Below are 24,313 nucleotides of genomic sequence, written 5' to 3' on the forward strand. Positions count from 1 at the left end.
GTGCTACTTTTCACCATTCACGAATAATATCCAGTGTCTGCACCTGAAGACAATTGGAGGTTACATCAGTCTGAACGCTGTTGAAAAAAACAACCAAATGAGACCAATAGTCCAAACAATCGAAAAAATAATTATCAATCCTCATCTCAAAAATATACATCATATCAAAAAAACGGAATGAACCTGAATTTATAAAAAAAAAAAAAAAAAGAAATAGACTTGGCACTATTTTTCACCATTCACCAATAATATTCAGTGTGAACGCACCGGAAGACAGTCAAAGGTTACATCGGCCGAAATTTTGTGAAAAAAACAATCAATATAAGAACAATAGTCCAAACAATCCAAATAATATAAAAATATTCAATTCTTCTTTTTAATATTTTGACAATTTGATTCTTCATCCCAATAAACATTAGGATTTCTTTTCTAAAATAAGAATTGCAACAATTTACGAAAATATGTAAAGAATGCAATGTGCATAGCAAAAAAAACCAAAAAAAACATGAACTGACAAATTTTTTTTTTTTTTTTTTCATAAATATTGACAGATTTTAGGATTATAACCAATGAATTAAAATGACAATAATGGGAGTTAAAAAAAAAAATTGTCTTTATTAATACTAATATGGAAGAGGTTTTTTCTTTTTTAAATAAAACTTGGGGGTCATGATTTGTTGAATGTGAATTTGGCTTTTATGATCACCTTGAGGAGGAACTAATCACAAGCCCTCATCACTGTCTTTTTGGTTCAAATATTTTTTTTCTCCCAAACTAGAATGCCCCTTTTGTGTAATTGGATCTTCTAATTCATAACCGAACGTATCTAACTCTGCTCTTGTGGGGAGACAAATAAATCTGGACTTTGGCCATGTCTGTTGTTCTGGGAGTTGCTTTTCTGGTTTTGGCAGAAGTTTTTGTCATCATAAAGAACCATTTTGAACAGTTTAAAAAAAAAAAGAGTCTCAAATCTAATAGGTCTTGCACATCCTCCATGCATCACGAATCTAATAAGCTTTTCATCTGTGCTATTGCATTGATTTGCAGATGATTTCTTGAATGACAGTGAACTCACTCCTTTTGACAACATCAAATCGTTGATTGTGCGTTTTTTCACTTTGGTGTCATTTTATCCTCGAATACTGTTTTGCTTCTTATGCAGAATACAGACTATGCTATTTTTGAGATGGAATTTTCAAGTTAAATTCAATTTTTACAGGATTTTTTTGTTTATTAAATTGATAGATTAAAGGACAGAATAATAAAAAAAATGACCCCCGCTTCTCCATGCCAAAATTGGTTTCTAAATTTTATTATTAGTGTTGGGACAATTAATCGGAAAAACGGGAACATTTGATGGTATTGAAATTGGGAAAATTTGTGCCTGTTTTTGGATGCCAAAACGATTCTTTTAATTTTCTTTTTTTTATTTGATTTTGCTTAAAACAAAATCTTCCACCGTTGGTAATAATAAAAAAATATTTATTGATTTTAATAATAAAAAAATGAATATTGATTTTAAACTTCCAGTAAAACTAAAATCTATTGATCATCACCAACAAGTGTATTTTTATGTTCAGGAAAATATCTGCACGTTTAACATGTTTTTACGGTAATTGAAGAAAAATAACAACTTTATAGTTAAATATTTAGAGATTTCTAAAGAATTGGAATTGATAATTGTATCAGAATCAGGAATTTAGTATGGAATCGGTAATTGTATCAGAATCGGGGGAGGGGGGAAATATTGAAATTGTTCATGTGTTATTTCAGCACAAGCCGTATTCTGCATAGACACCTTATTTTTCCATGTCATGATAGGCAGTAATAATTTTCAAGCATAATTATTCCTTATTCAGCTTTCTGGAATGAATTCTGTTATGATATCTAGTTTTACAGACTATATGAATTCTTTCTCTTCATTCTGAATACTGAGAGTACATGCCTCTCGATGTAAGGACAACTCAGTCTCATACTTGGCCATCAGACTGACATTCAACCTCTTTCTTATATGTTGTAGTTATATTTTCTCCAATATAATTGGTTTCACTCGATAACGAGTTCAGGTCTTTTTTCCGAACCTCTTTGTCTACAATAAATTTCAATAACTTTTGTGTGTCTCTTTCACAAATATGGAGGTTCATAATGAATTATTCTGCCAAAAAAAGAATGCAAATATGGTCATTGTTTTCAAGAAGACAAGACCGACGATGAAAGTAAACTGAAAATATGCATAAAATTTAAAAAAAAAAAAAAAAAAGAAAAGAAGTGCAAACTCTTATCATTCCCGGTGTGTGTATGTGTGTGTTGAGATGAGATAAATGTCTTGGATTTCAAAAGGAATCAATATTTTTAGACTGGATAAAAATAATCTGCCTTGTTCAATATTAAATCATTTTCGTAAAAAGCATATCTTTTAAAGTCAATGATATTGAAACGAAAAAAGGTTTGCGTTAATGTATAGCTTTAAGTCTGCCATCAAATAGGTTTTGTCGTGAAGATGAAAGAGACTGTAAAAAGATATTAAATATTTTTGGCAGTTTATAGGAAGAGATTTTGTTTCATTTTCTCTACTTTTAAGCTGATCTGTTAAAGCAAATAACTGATCTATGTGCCAAAAAAACGGAAGCAAGAAACGTTTCATGGTGGCGCTTGTATATCGTTTCCCATTCGCTAAGATCTATAAAGAAGAAGAAAAAAATGGGATGTTTTTGATGAACCTTTCAAGCTTAAATGTGACAGATCAACAGAAACTCTCTCCTCAGCTAAAGCATGACAGACCAATAGAAAAGCTCTCAACTCGAGTATGACAGACCAGGTGAAAGGCTTTCCTCAACTGAAGCCTGACAGACCAGCTGAAGTTGTTCCTGTTTTATGGAGTCAGTTTAATTGCAATAATCAGATATCGAAAATAATCTCTGCTTCCTTGGCATTTCCGCATAAGGTGTTTGTGTATGTTTGTTTGTGTGTATGTTTGTTTGTGTGTATGTTTGTTTGTGTGTATGTTTGTTTGTGTGTATGTTTGTTTGTGTGTATGTTTGTTTGTGTGTATGTTTGTTTGTGTGTATGTTTATTTGTGTGTATGTTTATTTGTGTGTATGTTTGTGTGCATGTTTGTTTGTGTGTGTGTTTGTGTTTGTTTGTTTGTTAGTGAGTTTGTTTGTGAGTTTGAACCTACTTTTTAGTAATTAGGACTTGAAAGAATAATCTGCTGTGATTGGCTGTTATTTTATTTTTAAACATATATTTATAAACAATTTAAATAATATACAATTTTTTGTTTTTATATATGCTATCACCTTTCACCCCCCCCTTTTTTTAATGGAATCTCCCAAGAAACAAAGCAAAAAAAAAAAAAAAATAAATAAAAATAAACTTCTTAAACTTTATCCAACATTACTGGTGTTTTTGTTAAGTCTCATTCATTTCATATGAATCGAATGATTATTGTTTGTATTCTTGCTATAAAATTACTCGCACCAGAGAACATCGTAAATCTCTACAAAGCCCCAATTTGCCGATGCATGGAATACTGCCACATCTAGGCTGGTGCATCTACCACTAGTCTCTCACTCTTAAACACGGTCCAAAAAAGAGCGTCAAATCTAGTAGGTCCTGCACTATTCAACCAAACTCCAACTCCTGGTCTATCACAGCAATGCTGCATTTCTTTGCCCCTTTTACAAGTTCTTTAATGCCCCCTCGACGTAAATAATCCCGACTAACTGGACAAGCAGCAAAATCCCACCCCTTCACTGTTGAGGTTTAGATGCCAGAAAACGTTCGACTCTAAAAGTTTCTTCCTTTGAAATGCTAGACTGGAATTCCCCCAGTTTCCTACTTTTCTGACTGTACTAATTTACTGAAGTTTAAATGTAATGTGAACAGACATCTTGCTGCTCAACTCTCCAGAGTCCTCTGTTAGACTACAATCCCAAATAGTAGACCCTTATGTTTCTAATGGCAAAATGCTTTGTTCAGGATGAAAAAAAATTAAAAAACTTATTTCCTCAATCTCTTTCTAATAAAAATTATTTTTAGAAAGACACCAGGAAGGACCATGTGAAGGTTGCCAACATCACTAAATGAAAGCGTTTCTATGGAACAAACTGGATTCGAACTTGACACCTCCAGGTTGTCAGTTTGTGTCATTGACCACAACATATAAATCCCAAATTATATTTTTTTTTAATTTTTGGGCTAGGATCAAAGTATAGTGCATGTTTTGTCTAAAGATAGTACACGAAGCCTGAAGTCCGCATTTGTGATGGGTGTTCATAGAATGGAAATATGTAAAAACAAACTCTTTCAAGGATTTTGATGATGGACGTATATAAGCACTTGCAGAAATATCCAACCAGAAAGGATACAATTGTGGACTTTCCAGAGGTCCCACGAGTAAAATATTATTAAGAAGCAATTGCAGGAAAGTGGGGGTTCAGTTTGTAAACTTGATGTAAATCGATCATGTGCAACCGATGTAAAAGTTTTAGTCTTCAACGCAGCATTAACGCTGATTCTGAATGACTGATTTCAGATAAACTTACAAAATAAACTGAACTGCATTCGTTGGAATTTCTTTCATCTTTTATTATACCAATGTTTCAACATCAACGTTTATTGTTGGGACAACAAAATTTATAATCTAATATATATACTAGCCTGGGTGCCCGGCGTTGCCCGAATGTTTGAAGGTGTGTGTTGAGCAAAAAAAAAAACTGGTGGCAGGCAGGCAGGCTTGAACCCGTACCGTGAAGGAGGAAAAGAACGTGACCCCCCCCTCCTCCAAAACATGATGTCTTTGCCGTTGCATCCATCGCCAAACCGGAAGAGGTGAAGGTTTAAATTAAGGCTAGTCTATCAAAAAGAGAGGACGACTTTGGAAAACAATGGTGATAAAAGCGACCTCCTCCTCCTTGTAGAAAAGTGCCCAGTTGAGGGTGAAGGAATTAATGTTTTTGGCCAATTTTTTTATATTTGTCATTTGAAGGGTTGAGCTTCAAAACGATACTTATCTCGTAAAAAGCCGTCGCCTCTGTCGAAAGTTTTAGACATATATACATTTAAACAGACAGGTGAAATTTATATTATAGATAATGCTAAAGTTGAGTCAATGAATGTTTTTTCCCCCTAAGGTCTTTTTACATATACTTTAATAACAAAAAATGCATGCTAAAATATATTTTAGTCCTGGGATTGAATTATGCTTTATAAAATGTTTTAATCGTTCTGATTAGCCATATTTTATAATTAACTGAGTATGTTTGAGTATGTGCTCTTTCTATCTTTCTAAGCTATATATGTATTTCTCTCGAACCCTCTCGTTCTATGTTGATTAAATAACTCTAATACTTTTTAATGTCTTCCAGTGTGGTCATCTAATTTATATTTTTGTCTGTACATACCACAAACATGTAAATCAGATGGCGAAATAAGCCTCTTTAGTTTTGTATAATAATGACAATGACAATAAATAATATTTGTATATAGTAATAATGCTCAGTAAAGAGACTTCTTTTTAGTTATGAAAAAAACATGGCCTTAGCAGATGCGTCCCAGTTGATGAATCTTCAAGTGAGTATGTAGTGCTTGTGTTGTAACTCTTTGCAGATATGCTTAGTGCATATATATATGTGTGTGTGTGTGTGTGTATTGATTTATAAGCAAACTGTTAAAAATAACTATTGTTCTGTTTAATTATATCTTTTTATTTTTCAATTTTTCGTGTTAAAAAAACATTAATGTTCTATATGTATCATAAACGTTTTTAATTCTCCATCAAAGCATCATCAGCTGACAAAAACAAATAAACAAAAAAGGCTGCTGAAAAGAAGAGAAAAATGTTCATGTGGTCAATAACTTAAAAGAACAGACCAGGAAAGACGTAAATGATTTCAATTCTGCAACACCAAAATTAGCCTCGCAGGCTGAGATTGTCTTGCGTTATGCATTTAAAAATGTTGTCACAGATTTCATACATAATATGCTATTAATTGTGACTTGCTGTTTTTTCTTTCTTTTTATGTTGCTATTCCACCCAAAACATTGCACAGTGCCACTTGAATGTATTTGGGATGTAATTTGCAAGGACACTATGTAGGGAGTTGAGCAGCAAGGTGTCTGCTCACATTACACTTGAACTTGTGCATGTCATTACAATCAGGGGAGCAGGAACCCAGAGAGAATTCCAAAATCTAGCAGCTCGAGGGCAGAAACTATTCCAGCATCTAGGGATCTCTAATGTGGTGGGGTGGGATTTTGCTGTTTGTTGAAGGTATTTACGTCAAGGCAAGAGAACAAGGGCTGGGAGTTCGAGCACCTTCCATTAAAATACTTATAGGCTCAGGGGTGCAACATTTTGTCGATGGTACAAAAGTTGAAGTTGACAGTCGGATCGATTAGGAAGGTGATTCTATTTTTAAAGCGTGTCTAGGAGAGAAAAGCTAGTAGTAGATGCACTGCCCCAAATACTTCATCAAATACTTCACCAAATACTTCACCAAATACTGTAGCAACAATACTTCATAGCTGTGTAGACGGTCAGGGTTTGTAGAGATACAAGATACTCTCAGGCATAAGTAACCCTCTAGTACGGTAGAGGGAGCCCACCTTCTTAACAGCCTTGACAATGCCCTCAGTGTATCTGTTCTGAAGAGCTTTCAGCTAATGTATCATTAGCCATGGCTATTAGTAGTTGAGAAAGTTTCTTGTAATTATTAAAGGAAAGAAGCTTAGTCTTAGCAGCATTAAATGCTACCATCCATTTTTGTCCCCATTCTACTAGACTGGAAGTCTTCCTCTAATATTTCAGCCATTTCCTTAGATATGTGTTCATTCTTTTTCCTCTCATGTCTGTTATAGAGCATTGTGTCATTTACAAATTGATCCCTGAGACACACCTGCATTTATATCATGTTTTGATGTATGACTATCCAGGCTACCCGGATTTTTCTCTTATTTAAAAAAAGATTTGATTATATTAATTATTTGTCTAGTAATTCCGTATAATTTAATTTTCATGAAGACCATTGTGCCATACCCTGTTAAAGACTTTAGATATGTCTAGGGCTACTGACCTAGCCTATCCCACCTTATCCAGTATGAGTTATATACATTCAGAGATAACTGTTAAGATATCTGTAGTAGAATGGGTATGTCTAAATCCATACTGTCAGTTGGAAACAAATTTATTGTCTGTCGTGGTGGATCAGTGCTTGATTAATTAAGGACTCCAAGATTTTGGTAAAGGGAGGGAGGAGGCTGATAGGGCGATAATTTTGTGGGTCAGTTTTTTCGCCAGAATTGTTGTAAACTGGTACCACAGAAGCAGTTTTTCAGCAGTCAAGAAAGCAAGATCTGTTAAGGCATTTGTTGAAGAGTTTGGAGAGAACTGGAGCAACCTTGAAGCGCATTTTTAATAGCAAGGATGAGATCAGATGCGCGTGCCTTTGAAGTTTCTAGGCAGTTTATATCACAAACTTTAAAAGGGGGATTTTTAGATCTAGTGTGGTTTCTGTCTGCAAAGGAAAATCTGGGAGCGAGTGATTTGTTTGGTTCAAAGTAGAATTGGAGGTAAACCATCGGGCAGCAGGTTAGCCTTCTCAGTTACCATGCAAACAACCTTAAGGTTGTTGGATAATCAGGAAATTATTGGTTTTTAATTTTTTTTAATTGGTTTAATTTTTTGTTTTTGTATCAAGCCATGGATGATTTGATATGGAATTATAGATCTATTATTTAAAAGTCGCCTTATGTGTGTACATGCGCGAGTTCCTTCCTCATAAGCTCAACTGTTTCAAAACCTAATTATATTCTTAGATGTGTTTTATACAGAAATGCATCCGATAAGTATCAAAAATCGTAAAAAACAATCTTAAAAATAGTCTTTCTTTCTTTTATAGATAAAAATAAGAAGAATTTTTACAGAAGAGTTTTTTTATGATACACCAACCTAGAGAAATAATAAAATCTCAGCAAATCATTTCTTCTTAAAAAAAAAAAAAAAAAAAAAAAAACCACAAAACATTGTCATCTGGAGATATAGCTCGGTGGTAGAGCATTTAACTACAGATCGAATGATCCCTTGTTCAAGCCCGAGTGTATCTCACCATTTTATTTTTATTTTTTCTTATTAATGAGTTCAATTTATGATAAAAGAAGAGGTATCATTTTAAATCACTGCAAATCATTTCTTTTTTATATTTTAAAACTAAACATTAATCAGAAGTGACTTTTCCAGGGCATTCATCGTCAAGCCGAAATATCAGCTGATTTGATATTGTAAACAAATGCAGATGGAATTTTATGAACAACATTATCATTATTTTTTATTTAAAAAACTTTTTTGTGAATTAGTCCTCTGGGAAAATTATTGCCTGTAATCTATAATATAAATCTCACTTGTCTGTTTGAATGTATGTATCTGTATTTGTATGTCTACCTAAAACTTTCGACAGAGGTGACGGATTTTCATGAGATCAGTATCATTTTAGAGCTCGCCCCTTCAGACGACAAATATTGAAAATTGGCTAAAAACATTAATTGCATCACGCTCAACTGGGCACTTTTCTACAAGGAGGGGTCGCTTTTTTTCGAAGATATTTTCGAAAGTCATTCCCTCTTTTCGATTGACTAGCCTTAATTTAAACCTGCCTACTACCACATTTTTTTTTTTTTATCTCAACACACCTCCAAACACCCGGGCCACACCAAGTACCCAGACTATTATATAATATTCGATAGAGGATTGATTCTGTAATAATGCATACACAATCTGCAGAAATTAAAATATCATGTTTAAGCGCATTGTATGACTGGGCAACACCGGGAATTCAACTCGTAAATGTGTGTGTGTATATATATATTACACACTAATCTTAGAACTTGTTTGAATTGATTGTGTGATGTAAGATTGCCAATAGGCAAAATGTCTTTTGTACTGAATTTTGTTTAATATCCAATTCGGCCTTTATTTTCACATTGCCAGTAGAGATAAATGGCATATGAATTTTGTTGGCAATATTCTATGGCAAGAAATCGCACACTGCAAACTTATTTTTAGTGTTGCAATGTTTTCAGCATAATATACTGCTGTTTGATCATAAAGATTCGGACGATTATATTTATAGCCAGGGGTGATAAAACCGAACCATTCTGTACCTGAAATTCTTCACAATTCAAAGATTTGCTGACTGGATTGATTGGTTAAATTTCGATTACAATAACTACATTCAATATTTGGAATTGGATATTTTTATTTTCTCTACAATAGTTATTTTTTGTCATCTTTTGTTTCGAGTGATGATTTTCTATTACAAGAATGGCTCGCATCTCACAAGATTTAGCCAACCCTTATTTATATTTATTCTCTTTATTTAGTAGTAAGATTGTGTATTTAAAAATATTAAGAATAGAATGTTCCAAGAATTAAAGTAAGATTGCTGGAAAACCGCCTCTGTGGTACCAATCTTCAAGAATTCTGGTGAAAGAACTGACCCACTAAATTATCGCCCCATTAGCCTCCTCCCGCTTTTCGCCAAAATATTTGAGTCCTTAGTTAATCAAGCCCTAGTCCAGCACCTAACAGCTGCTAAACTCCTGACTGACAAACAATATGGATTCAGGCAAGCCCGTTCAACAGCAGATATCTTAACTGTAGTTTCTGAACGTATATACCGTTCACTGGACAAAACAGGGGAGGGTAGAGCGGTGGCCCTTAATATATCTAAGGCTTTTAACAGGGTATGGCACGATGGTCTTCTAAGGAAAATTAGATCATATGGAATCACTGGAAGAATTCATAATGTAATTAAATCCTTAAGTAATAGGAAAATCAAAGTTGTCCTCGACGGTTGTACATCCAAACAATATGACATAAATGCGGGAGTACTTCAGGGGTCTATCCTTGGACCTCTATTATTCCTGATATTCATAAACGACCTCCCTGATAAAATTGTTTCGGAGATGGGTATATTTGCCGATGACACCACTCTCTATAACAGATATGAGGGGAAAACAAATGAACACATATCCAAGGAAATGGCAGAAACAATAGAGGATGACCTCCAATCTATAGTGGAATGGGGACAAAAATGGTTGGTCACATTCAATGCTGCTAAGACTAAGCTTGTTTCCTTCAATAACTACAAGAAACCTTCTCTACCACCAATAGCAATGGCCAAGAACACATTGCCTGAAAGTACTTCTTTTAAACTCCTCGGCCTAACGTTTACAGGGAATATGAACTGGAATAGATACATTGAGAGCATTGCCAAGGCTGCTGCAAGGAAGGTTGGCTCCCTCTACCGTGCTAGAAAACTACTTATGCCTGACAGTATCTTATACCTTTATAAGGCAACCATTCGCCCATGTATGGAGTACTGTTGTCACATCTGGACTGGTGCATCTGCTTCTTGTCTCTCGCTCCTGGACAGGGTTCAAAAGAGTCGCCAACCTGATAGGTCCTGAACGGTCATCTAGGCTTGAGCCTCTGTCCCATCGACGAGATGTTGCATCCCTCTGCCTGTTCTACAAATACTTTAATGGTGAATGCTCTGACGAACTGCAAACATTTGTACCTCCCCGACGTAACTACCCCCAACAAACCCGACAAGCTACTAAGTCTCATCCCTTTACAGTAGAGATCCCTAGGTGCAAGAAAGCCTTTTACTCCAATAGTTTCTTCCCCAGAACTGCGGGTTTTTGGAACTCCCTTCCGGGATTCTGCTTTCCCAACTGCACTGATATGCAGAAGTTCAAGTGTAATGTTAACAAACATCTTTCTACTCATCTCCCTTCATAATGACCCCGCTAATTAAGTCCCTGATAGTAGCCCCCTGCTTCAAAGTGGCACTGTGCCTTGTTTGGGGTGAAAATTGAATTAAAAAAAAAAAAAATCTGAAAATTCCATTTAGAATTAAAGGGTAGAAAATTTGAGTTACGTATGCAGGAAGTTGCATCATGGATGGGAAGTCTCCAGTGATACATAATGAATAAACTGATAAAATCTTTTGTTTCTGAATTGCAAAAGAGAAGTCGTGGTTGTGACAGCTGCTCACTCGTTTTTATATTGGGATAGATTGGGAAAAGACTCGGAGGATATTGTCTAACATCAAGGTAAGAAATACCTAAAAAAAAATGGATTATTTCGATTACTGTTCTCATTTTGATTATGGTTCGCACAATGTTTCGACATATAATCTCCAACCATCTTCAGGTTTATCTTGTCAAACCTGGGAATCCACCAAGAATTTTGAAGATTACATCGTCAAAAATATTGTATGAATAAAAGTCCAAATAAGACCACTAGTTTGAATAATCCGAATTTATCAAAAATCCAGAAACTTCAAAAAATCTAAAATAATTTTGTGTTATTTTTACTAACTTATACAATTCGTGCTATTTATTTATTTTTTTTTCTGGTGGGGGGGGGGGGTCACTGCCTATTTAAGCTCAAAAGTCATTCGAGGATAAGTCATTGAGTTTGTCAGATAACTGAGACCTGATGTGTAGTGATGAGAAAAATTTCTATTAAAAACAAAAGCTAACAAATTGCAACGTTACGTGGCATTACACTTTACTTTAATAATTCATAAAAATAAAACTGAAAAAAAATAAATAAAAAGCCGGGTCGGCATTTTTCTCTTTTTTGACATAAGTCGTTTATTACCGTTTTTTTCTTTCTCCCTGTCTCGACACCAGCTTAAGTCTCTTGTCATCATCCATTTCACCGGACTTACACTTTTCTTCTCCGACCTCATGCTGGCATTAGCCAGCCATTTCTCGCCTTTGACTTTACACGTCCATTTTCTTTGACACGCACTTTACTTCCACAACCTGCTTCGCACCTGACAACAACTTGGATGTCTTCAAGTCCAACGTTAACAAATTCCTAATGAACCGCCCCCTTAAGTAAACACTTCCTGAAATCTCCACACTAACCTACTGTACTTGCAATAACCCTTATCCCTGAGTGGCTTCCGGGCCTTGATAAGTGGTGACCAGCATGTAAAAAAAAAAAGAAAAGAAAAAAAAAACATGTGGTGTCCTTTTTTCTGTTTTCTTTTTGGGCTATATTGCGCACACTTCCTAATTTGCATACACGTTCAGGCGCTGCTCCTGCTGCTAATACAATCGCTTTCCATCCATCCTTCGGCTGCTACTGCTGTTTTCATATGCACTCTGTTACATCATGACGGACATGTTACGGCTGTTAATAATCACAACAAAGAGAGATGAACAACGGCTACGTGTCAACACAACTGGAGCTGATTTACCTAGCATTTGGGTAACCTGTAAGTGATAAGAATCCTTCTACTGTTGTGCTTTTATTATTTTAGATTTGTCCCTCGCATTCGTTTTCCATCCCCTCCTCCTTTTTAATAAAAACATTGTTGATGTTGCTTCTACCTCAGCTCACTCCCGTCATCATCTATATATCTATAAAAGTGAGAATGTGTGTGTGAGGACACTTCTCAACCTATATACTCAACGGATTTTGGATTTACAGACTTGAAATTTGATGCATAGTGTGATGAAGCATGTGCGGAAACTTTTTAATCCGTTTTCATCCAGAAAAAAGGGCTGCTAAAGGGTCAGAATTGCAAAATTGGTGTATGGTAGGCTACCGGATTTTTATCTGTGTTCAACTGTTTCACAACTGCGCATGCACAGTTGTGAACTATGACAGCTTTCTTATGTTAAGTATGAGTTTGTTTGAAAACACTATTTAAAAATCATGTCAAGCTGATGTAATGGTTATTGTACTTGACTCTGTCAGGTTTTGGTTTTGATCTCAGCTCGAGTATATATATATATATATATATATATATATATATTTATATTTTAACAGTGAACTGTTTAGAAAAAAATGGCATAATACTCTCATGCACATGTCTCTGGTCCTGGATATGACCTTAAACTCTATCCGATGGTGAGGCCCCAGCTTGCGGGTTTTGGGGAGTGTGGAGCCACCCTTTAATTACCATTGCTCCCAGATCCACTTTGACCCGGAGGGGTAGTACCTGTTAGGGTCCAAACTTGAAAAAAAAAAAAAAATATTCTATTAAAAACTTTTTCTTGAAAGTCACTAACCTGAAAAGGGTTGATATGCCGTAAAACAAAACCGATGAAAAAAAAAAAGCACATTTTTTTTTCTTTTTTTAAGGGAATTTAACGTTACATTTAATACCGGGCAACGCCGGATACATCTAGTTTAAATATGAATTTTAATCCGATTTTAATTTTTTCTTTAAGATTTAGCTAAACTTTATAGTTGAGTGTGCTAATACTGTCAAAAAATCTGTTTTAAAAATGAATTCCTCTTTGATCGCAACTAATTTTGTGTTTTCTCTTTCAGTTTGCTGCTTTGTCGTGCATAAACGTTGCCATGAGTTTGTTACCTTTACATGTCCAGGCGCTGACGAAGAACCTGCTAGAGATGTAAGTAAAATATACCAATTCACTCTTACAACCTGTGTGTGTGTCACTCTCGAAAAAAAGAAAACGAAAATTCAACAATAAATAACAACATTCAGAAAGAAACAATTGTATGCTGACGTCATCATTTCATCGTCCATATATTGAACACGCTTTATCCAACCATTGCAGGATATTATGAGTTTGCATTCATTTTAAAAATAACAAGAAAGTATTTCTATGTTCTTATATGGAGCTGGAAATACTAGGATGAACATTTTTTAGATTGAGAGCATATTTCTAGCAGTCGTGTAACTCTCACTTATTTTGTCCCTTGATCCTCATATTCCATGAGCGATGTTTCTCACAAAAAAGGACGTTTGTTTCCTTCCTGGGTCAGAATTTGCTTATCGTTGGCTAGTTGTTGACCTTGAAGTGTTTTCTTTTTTTTTTTTTTTCTTTCTCTTTTGCCACCCCACCTTCATAAAGGATGGATTGGACCTAGTAATTCACTCCTGTTTGTTCATACTTTTCTCAATAACAACGCCTTGGATTGTTAAAAATATTTTTTGCATAAACATTAATAATCGTAAAAGTAAATTTTTACCATAATGGATTTTCCAGGATAACTCTGCCCCCCCCCCTCCCCGGAGCCATTATAGGGGTAAAATTGCCCCCAAAACATTTGTCCATTCACGCTTCTCTCAATAATCACGCCTTGGATTTTTTGGAAATTTTGCTCAAACATTAGTTATGATGAAAATAAATTTTTCACTCAGAGAGGGGGACCTAGCATGCTTGACTTTTGTTTCTTTTTTTTTTCCTTTTCCTTTTCTTTTTTTCTTTTTCTTCTTTCCTTTTTTCTTTCTTTTCCTCTTTCTTTTCCCCTTTTCCCCTCTTTTCCTTTCTTTTCCCCTCTTTTCCTTTCTTTTCCTTTCTTTTCCTTTCTTTTCCTTTCTTTTCCTTTCTTTTCCTTTCTTTTCCTTTCTTTTCCTTTCTCTTTTCTTTTCCTTTTTCTTTCTTTTTCCTCTTTTTTCTTTTTCCTCTTTTTTCTTTTTGCTTTTTCTTTGCTTTTTTTCTTTTCCTTTTCTTTTTCTTTTTTTCTGATTCTTTTTCTGATTCTTTTTCTTTTCTTTTTCTTTTCTTTTTTTTCTCTTCTTTTTCTCCTTTTTCTCTTTTCTTTTTCTTTCTTTTTTCTTTTCTTTTTCTTTCTTTTTTCTTTTCTTTCTTTTTTCTTTTCTTTCTTTTTTCTTTTCTTTCTTTTTTCTTTTCTTTCTTTTTTCTTTTCCTTTTTTCTTTTTTTCTTTTCTTTTTTTCTTTTCCTTTTTTCTTTTCCTTTTTTCTTTTCCTTTTTTCTTTTCCTTTTTTCTTTTCCTTTTTTCTTTTCCTTTTTTCTTTTCCTTTTTTCTTTTCCTTTTTTCTTTTCTTTTTTTTTTCTTTTGTAAACTTACAAAAAGAGTCTGCAATGAACATGAAGCGATATTGCTTATAAAAACTATACACATACACACAGACCACATATAACTCAATATCTTCATTGTTGCTTTTGGTAATTTTTCCTTCCTTCTCTCATCTAATTGCATCGTTTCTTATGCATTGTTCTAAACTTTAAATACAATAACACACTCTTCATAGTGTTCAGACTAAATCATAATTGGATAAAATTGCAAAAATCAAATCCAATGTTCAGGTGTGCTAATAAACAAAAAAACAAACTAGAATAATTTAATTTTTGGTTAATGTTTTTACTTGTAAACCAAAACTGGTTGACTTAATGAGACAATCTGTTTTAAATATATTAAAATCAAAAATAAATCGCTTCATTAAAAATATCCTGATAACAATCAGTTTGCTTGTGTTACTACAAATATATTTTTCATCTGAATAAGTACTGAACTTCTTAATCCTGTTGTGACCATTGCGTTTGAAAATGTTCGGCAGGCTGGATTATTCGTAGACGCTCTGAAAAATATCCAGACATGCAAAAATCCTAAGTACATTGGCACACAGTTTTAAGTAAAAGATTTTTTTTTTCGCAGTGAAAATATAATTTTCTATCGTTTTGATCTTGTTTTCAATTCGAAGACAGCTTTTTAAATCATACATTTAAAAAAAACAAACAAAACAACTTATTAATTTGTATGAAATCTGTGAAAAATGACAATTGTTTGCATATGAACAACCACTTCTTAAAAAGATTTGCATAACATTTATTTATCCTCTGTTTAGTTTGAGAATACATTTGCATTTTCACGATCTCTGGAAGAATATGTTCGTGGAAGTTTCTTTTTCTCTCCTTTTTCTTTATCAGTTTTATTTACATCAGATGACAGATTTAGCCAAAACATTATATTAGTGTTACCGTAAATGTTTGCGTGTTTATTTAATAAATTATTTTATTATTTAATTAATCGTTTACTTTTACTTCGTTTTCTTTTTACTTTTACTACTAAGGGTACTTTTAAGAGTCTGTGTTCTTACATATATGGGTGTGGGTATGCTCTTGCGTATGTTATGTGCAGTTCACTGTTATATGTGTGTGTTCTTATCCTTACACCGTTTCTTGCCTTGGAAGGTCTCGAGACATGTATGTGCAAATAACATAATGCGTACATACCTGCTTGCCTTGGCCAGCGGATGATATCTTCTTGGACGCTGGTCTGCCATTTCGTTGGGAAGTGGTCACTGCAGACAGATGCATCGATAAACAACAAGATGGATTTGAAGTTTCAATCTTTTCTTTCAAGGCAAGCCTATCATCTCGGACCCTGGTTGTGGAAGAGCTGAAATACCCAGTCTGCAATCTCTGCTGCACAAAACCCACTCTCAGCCCATGTGGTCGTCAACCAGAAGCCTACGACCACAATTCCCGTGTCACCCCTAATTTCTGGTGCATTCTCTCTAAGTTGATACCTGTACAACGTAACCTTTTGTGACCCTGCCAACTCGCTGATGAGAAATGAAAATATACTTACATAACTTTCTATTTCTAAAACTACTTATATAGCAATTAAACTGGGATTCCCAATACTACATTAGGTTATTGTGTGTGATTGACTATCTTTAATGTTTGTTTGTCTCTGTTGTGTAATTATCATCGGCTACATATATGATGAAACACGTAAAACATTGATGGAAAAAAAAATATAATCCTGTTATATATATTAAAAAAAAAAATTAGGATTGATAAAAATCATGAATGAAACTTATTTTATTATTTTTTCATTATTTTATTTTATTATTTCATTATTATATTATTTTATTATTATTATGAAACTTATTCATTTAAAAAAAAAAAAAAAAAAAAACTCTTGACATCTGGAAATATAGCTCATTGGTAGAACATTTGAAAACAGATCGAACGATCCCATGTTCAAGCCCAGGTGTATGTCACCATTTTATTTTAATTTTTCTTATTTATGAGTTCAATTTACGATAAAAGAGGTACCATTTAAAATCGATGCAAATCATTTCTTTTTTTGCATATTTTAAAACTAAACTTTAATCAGAAGTGACTTTTCCAGGGCATTCATCATCAAACCCAAATATCAGCTGACGTGATATTGTAAACAAACACAGACGGAATTTGATGAACGACATTATTTTTAATTTTTATTATTTTATTTTATTTTATTTTTTTTTGTGAATTAGTTGACTAGACAAATTATTCCTCATAATATATAATAATCAATAGAGGATTGATTTTATAATGATAATACATACGCAATCTGCATTAAATAAAATAGGTTTAAGCGTATTGTACGACCAGGCAACGCTGGGCATCCAGCTAGTGTATATATATATCCATTTGTAACACGATATCTGATATAAAAAAAAAAAACATCTTATTATCCTGTTTTTGTATATCTAAAAAAAGGCTATGAATAATGTTGAGGTGTTATAATAACAGGTCTGACATAAAGATTTATTTATTCACACCATATTGTTTTGTTTTTGTCTTTCTTTTCTAAACAATTTAAAAAACATTTTGTTTTCATACAATGTTCATCTGGAATATTCTCACAATAAACAATTATTAGTTGTATATACATATATATGGCATAATTACGTTGATACACTGATTCCCGTTGGGTCACCGAAGTTAAGCAATGTTGAATCTGGTCGGTACTAAATGGGTGACAGTTTGGGCTTTCTGTATGTGCTCTCAGCTTATCTCAGCATTGTTTCCAGTTATCCTAGACTTCTCCTTGCCGTGTCAGACTCAAGCAGTGCCAATTCAGGAGAGGTGTGGTTGGAGATTGCGCAACCCTTGCTTTTTACCGGCTAAAGACCCATAAAAGAACAGTCCATCTAAAAATGCTTAGTAATTATTTTGATTAGAAAAGGCCTAACTAACGTTTTCAGCATAAAGCAAATTGTTTTAGTCGTTTATGACCCCGGGCATTGCTCCCCGACTTTTAGTTTCAGAAAAGATAGCTTGAAAATATGGAGACGGACAGACATAGTGAGACATATTAGATTACAGCCTAGTATGATGAAAATATGTTCATTATTGAGGATAGAACATTATTAAAGGAAAGAATCTAATAATAAAACAAAGTAACTTTTGTTGTATTATATTCGCCTTTTTTCTTTTTTTTCTTTTCTTTTTTTCTTTTCTTTCTTTTTTTCTTTTCTTTCTTTTTTTCTTTTCTTTCTTTTTTTCTTTTTTTTTCTTTTCCTTTTTTCTTTTCCTTTTTTTCTTTTCCTTTTTTTCTTTTCCTTTTTTTTCTTTTCCTTTTTTTTCTTTTCCTTTTTTTTCTTTTCCTTTTTTTCTTTTCCTTTTTTTCTTTTCCTTTTTTTCTTTTCCTTTTTTTCTTTTCCTTTTTTTTCTTTTCCTTTTTTTCTTTTCCTTTTTTTCTTTTCCTTTTTTTTCTTTTCCTTTTTTTCTTTTCCTTTTTTTCTTTTCCTTTTTTTCTTTTCCTTTTTTCTTTTCCTTTTTTTTCTTTTCCTTTTTTTCTTTTCCTTTTTTTCTTTTCCTTTTTTTCTTTTCCTTTTTTTTCTTTTCCTTTTTTTTCTTTTCCTTTTTTTTCTTTTCCTTTTTTTTCTTTTCCTTTTTTTTCTTTTCCTTTTTTTTCTTTTCCTTTTTTTTCTTTTCCTTTTTTTTCTTTTCCTTTTTTTCTTTTCCTTTTTTTTTTCCTTTTTTTTCTTTTCCTTTTTTTTCTTTTCCTTTTTTTCTTTTCCTTTTTTTCTTTTCCTTTTTTCTTTTCCTTTTTTTCTTTTCCTTTTTTTTCTTTTCCTTTTTTTTCTTTTCCTTTTTTTTCTTTTCCTTTTTTTTCTTTTCCTTTTTTTTCTTTTCCTTTTTTTTCTTTTCCTTTTTTTTCTTTTCCTTTTTTTTCTTTTCCTTTTTTTTCTTTTCCTTTTTTTCTTTTCCTTTTTTTCTTTTCCTTTTTTTCTTTTCCTTTTTTTCTTTTCCTTTTTTTCTTTTCCTTTTTTTCTTTTCCTTTTTTTCTTTTCCTTTTTTTCTTTTCCTTTTTTTCTTTTCCTTTTTTTCTTTTCCTTTTTTTCTTTTCCTTTTTTTCTTTTCCTTTTTTTCTTTTCCTTTTTTTCTTTTCCTTTTTTCTTTTCCTTTTTTTCTTTTCCTTTTTTTCTTTTCCTTTTTTTCTTTTCCTTTTTTCTTTTTTTTCCTTTTTTTCTTTTTTTCTTTCTTTTTCTTTTCCTTTTTTCTTTTTTTTTTTCTTTTTTTTTTCTTTTTTTCTTTCTTTTTTTCTTTCTTTTTTTCTTTTCTTTCTTTTCTTTTCTTTCTTTTCTTTCTTTTCTTTCTTTTCTTTTCTTTCTTTTCTTTCTTTTCTTTTCTTTCTTTTCTTTCTTTTCTTTTCTTTCTTTTCTTTTCTTTCTTTTCTTTCTTTTCTTTTCTTTCTTTCTTTTCTTTTCTTTCTTTTTTTTTCTTTTCTTTTTTCCTTTTGTGAAACATGTATATGGCTATTAAGTGTGATAGTAATGCAAAAAAAAAAATCCGAATGGGGAAAGAGAAACTGAACAAATCGAAAAATTTAAGAATATATTTGAGATATTAATATCACAATAATCTATTTTTCGATACATTTTGCATATACAAACTTAAAATCCGGAATAGTGAAAAATATTTTGATATTTTGGCAGGAAATCTACGTCTCTCTCTCTCTCAAAAAATAATTATATCTACCTAAAAGAAAGAAATATCAAAGATGATTGCCTCTATAAGGATCACAGAAAAATATTAATTCAGCATATCTAAAAATATGTCATTTCTTATAGATTATATATGCTATTTGAAATGTACGTGTCAGTGGATAATTATATTTTAAAAATAATATATATATATATATATATATATCGTAATTTATTCAAGTTTTATTTTCACCAACATTTTTTGTTTAATTGCTCTATCTAGTATATTGAGCTTTCTATTTTGATAGGTTCTGATTTAAAAATATTTATCTTTTATAATTTTATTATGTTTGTGTATAAACATTAATGATCATCACATTTGACATCTAAGTAATGCCAGTAAAGTTGGCTTCAGATATTTTAAAGTTTTCATTTAAAAAAGTTGTATCAATTTGCTTTATGCTGAAAACGTTAGTTAGGCCTTTTCTAATCAAAATAATTACTATTTTTAGGTGTGCACAGTACCGTATAAAAATCTGTTCAACAGTCGATCCATAACATCTCCGTTTGAGATCGTGTTTTCATGATTAAATAAACAGATTAAATGGACATATTTTAGATGACTTCAATCATCTCTAGAAGCAGTCTTATTTAATTCAATCAAGTTTTCCTTGGTATGTCATGGACTCAAGTTTGAAATAGCATTTTGAGAGGTCCGTCATGGGTTCATAAAGATTTGTAGCAATAATTTAAACGCACAAATGTTGCTTCTATATTAATAGAATTTTATATTAATGAATTGCTTGGAAAGGCCAAAAACCATTCAAATAAAGTGTTAATGAGATTGTTGGTTGGATGATGAAACAATGAGAAAAAAAAAATATATGGCCAAAGATCACCACACTATAGCTTGCTGGGAAGCAGTCCCATGGTTATTCTTCTTACAGATGTTATTGGAAATAATCTCTGTTCATGGAAACTGTTTTGGTTTTAGGTACACATAAGAATAAAAGTTCTTCCTGTGAATGTTTCACAGAGAAACCAAAAGCTTGGAGCTTAGTTGTGTGCCTGTCATGAAACGCATTTCGACAATCAACTTTGATAATTGTATATTGAATAATTCTTTTTATTAATGAAACATTTATTAAAATCAGGAATGCAATTGTGTAAACTAAAAATAAATTTTAAAAAATCCTGTTTCTAGCTTGATTTAATATTTTTCTCCTCCATTCATACACAAGCCTAACACCACATAGCAAGTTCTCCTCCAGTGCATTCGTCATGCAATCAGCACTGTCATTCTGCTTGTTGTATTTGCTCATCATTTATAAAGTTTGAAAGATAAAAACAGTAACTATGCAATTTCAAAAAGAAAAAAAAACTAAATGAAAGTGAAAAGGCCTCAAGCACTAGTAGGTACAGTTGGCTAACAATAAAAAAGAAAGATTTGAACCATTCAAGTTGCGTTAAGGTCAGCATATTTATACCCCCACGTCTGAATAATTCAAGCAATATAATAAGGATATCCATTTAATATTTCTTCATATATAATTAACGCCTGCATTAAATATGTGTTTTCCTTGCATTGTGTTCATCTCCTTATTGTAAGATTGACTTTATTGTATTGTTATAACGCTTATCTGTCCATTTATCTTGTCAGATAAAAACAGCAGCCATTTCCTTGGAGAGAAAAGCACGTGTTATCCATCATTATATGCTTAACCCTAACCCTAACCCTAACCCCTGCTCTCTTGTGGTTTGACTCTCACATGCTTAAGTGCTTATTATATCTGAACAAATTGTCCTTTCGTCACTCTATTCTGTTAACTTTTTAGTTTCAAGTTAAATAAATTCAGGGTTTTTTTTTTTTTTTTTTTTTTTAGATGAGAACTGACAATTTATTTTGATTATTTTCGCAATGTTTTTTTCAAAAGATGTAAGATTTATTTGCTGACGGTTTTATTTGCTTTCAATAAAAGATGTTGTTATATGAAAGTCAATCAACATTGGTTTCCCTAAGTTTTTTTTTTTATTGTATAGTTTAACTAGCCGGGTTAACTAGTGTTGCCCAGGATAAAAGTGTAACCTATTTCTATTAAAACTTCCCTCTCTATCGCTTTTCTCTATCCCCGTTTTCTCCCTCTCTTTCCCCACCTTTTTCTTTCTTCTTTACCAAGCGCATTCCTCTCTGGACAAACACAGATAACTTCTTTAGGTGTATCTTGTTAAATTCTTGGATCATTCTGTCGAATTAGAGAATCTGCATGGAATTTCAAATGGAATCCTTTATTTAATTCATGGGGATGATATGCTCTCATTCTATCAGCCGTGGCTGGGCAGAAGTCCTAAGTAATTCGCAATTAAGTAACTCTCACTTCTCTTATTTTATCCTTTGGTCCTCACATTCCAGGAATGATGTTTCTGACAAAAGGGTAGAATTGTTGTTTTCTGGGTCAAAATCTATTCCATCTAACACTTATCGTTTGCAAGTCTTTGACCTTAAAGTACTATTTTTTTTTTTTAAAGCTCCTTACATCAAGTGGCTTCATGCCTTGTCTGAAGAAAGTCCATTAAAAAAAATCGTATTTTGAGTGTTGTCTGCAATGAGGATTGAACCTTAACCTCCAGAAAAGTGTAACTTACAACTGAATTTTTCAAAGTATTTTATCCACTATGCCATGGGTACTTGTGTGCGGATTTCAGAGTTCGACAAGATACACATGGAGAAGGTCGGAGGTTACATCAACCGAAATGTTGGGAAAATAACATCAAGATGCAAACAGTAGTTTGAAGAATTAAAAAAATTACAAACATTGATTTTTTTTTGGGGGGGGGGGGAAGTTTGACTCATTTTTTTTATTGATGGATTTTGATCTGCATTTTTTTATCACTTTGACATTTTCTTTCGAAATGTAATCTGCAATTTGGATTTTTTTTTGTTTACAATTTACATAAAAAATTTCGAACCTAAAATAAAGTTGCTTTTCAGATTTTATGAAAATTTCAAGGTCAATGCATTCATTGTTATACTTGGAAAAAAAAAGAATCGAAATCTAATGTTTCAAGCTATAAGATATAGTAAATATATTAATTGTATTTACATTTTATTTACACTTCATGTGAAATCTAAGCAGTGAGTGTTGAGGATATGTGTTGCATGGAGAGGAATGATGTGTTTGTTTGTTTTGAGTCACTCTTACACTAATTAACTGATCATTATGAATTTTGAAATGGGGCTGCTTGATGTAAAGATGGATAATGTGTGCTACATTTAGTTTTCTGCAAAGGAGACTTTATGGCGGTTACCATTATGTAATTCTTGTTGGGTAGGTCACCATTTCAGCGGGTCCCCCTTTTGGGGAGTCGTCGAAATTAATAAGACGAGAGTAGAAACCGACCTGGGAATAATAATAAAGAACCAAAGGAACTTCCAAACGAAACGGTTTTATATTCATTTCAGCGTACAAGTGGTATTGGGTTATAGAAAGTTCGTGATTTTCATTTTTATCCTCTGACTCTGGAACCACTTGCGTCTCCGTCTTTTTGCTTCCAACACTTTTTGTATCTCTTTTTGTCTTTCCCACCAGAACTGTTCTCCGTCCTGATTGGTTACAACCTCTGGTCACATTTTGAGGAAAGGAAGGAAGGAAGGGGGAAAAGGAAGAGTAGAGAGAAAGAGACATGTAATGGAGAAATAGTAGTCTTGGCTTCACTACAACTTAAGCGCTTTGTGAAAATAAGAGACCGCTGATAGTTGTATAATTTCAGCAAGTATTAGACATCAATTAAATGTTCCTCAAATTAAATTTCTCTTTAAAAATTTAAAGGGTGTTTAGGGGCATAATATGGGCATAAGTTCCCGTTTGAAAATTGGAATATTTTGGAGTTGCAATTTGATTTATAGTGAATAGACACGAATTAAGATTCTTGAATTTCGGTTTCTTAAGATCCCTTAAGTTTTAAACATTTTCTAGAATCAAAATCACGTGACAAATTTTGATCAAAATTAGTGTTCCATATTTAAGGTTTAGTATAATTATATTTCTTGATTTTAATCTTCATAAATAGACATAAAAGTGGTGCAAAGTTCGTTTCATCGACTTTTACTCATCACGTGATGAGTATTCTCCTAGTTATATACATAGTTTGTTATTGAAGAGAGTTGACTTAGAAAACTGATCTGCACCCATTTAAAAAAAAAAAAAAAAAAAAATTTTAAGATAAAGTGCATAAAACACAAAAGACTTGCAAAAGTTTATCTGGTTTATTTTAAAATGGAAATTTAAAACAGTGCTTTTCATGTGTCATTAGAAACAGAACATTTAAACTTGTTCCATTGTAAAAGTGGTAAGTGTCTGGTTACCAAGTGAGAATCTGTTTTTCTTCTTGAAATTTTATTTTATCTACATTCACACATCATTTGTAAGTTAAGCATATGTGCAAGGTCATTATTATTGTTACCATTATTATTGTTGTCATCATCATTATTATTGGCTCACAAGGAGCTTTAACACAGATCATAAAGGATCTCTCCTTCAAAACAGCCTGTGGTCTTCCCTGGAAGCTGAGTGACAAGTCTTCCAAGTTTTCTAGTACTCTCCACCTCTTATGATAACATTTTCAAATGAATTTGGATTATCGCAACAGCCACTTACCATTGATTTCTCGCTAGTAACGGCCATTGGTCTCCACTGGAATTTGAGTGGCAATAAGCTTCCCCCAAGGTCCCAGTTCTCTTGGCACTTGTCCAGCAGAGGTCTGGTCAGTGCTCTCGCCTCAATCTTTCCATCCTCCTTGACCCTTCTCA

General features: G+C 32.8%; 1 protein-coding gene across 4 annotated transcripts in view; it reads left to right on the forward strand.

Annotated features, from left to right (window-relative positions):
* Nucleotides 1–24,313, forward strand: part of LOC145297482 (calcium-dependent protein kinase C-like) — a 731,210-nt gene that overhangs the window by 57,496 nt on the left and 649,401 nt on the right. For all 4 annotated transcript variants that reach the window (XM_080143353.1, XM_080143354.1, XM_080143356.1 and 1 more), the window contains exon 3: nucleotides 13,358–13,440. In XM_080143353.1, coding sequence (XP_079999479.1) covers nucleotides 13,358–13,440 — 83 coding nt within the window. The remainder of the gene's footprint in view (nucleotides 1–13,357; nucleotides 13,441–24,313) is intronic.

This window comes from Euprymna scolopes, chromosome 18, assembly GCF_053919585.1.
Source record: "Euprymna scolopes isolate OS-2025 chromosome 18, ASM5391958v1, whole genome shotgun sequence".
Lineage (NCBI taxonomy): Eukaryota > Metazoa > Mollusca > Cephalopoda > Sepiida > Sepiolidae > Euprymna > Euprymna scolopes.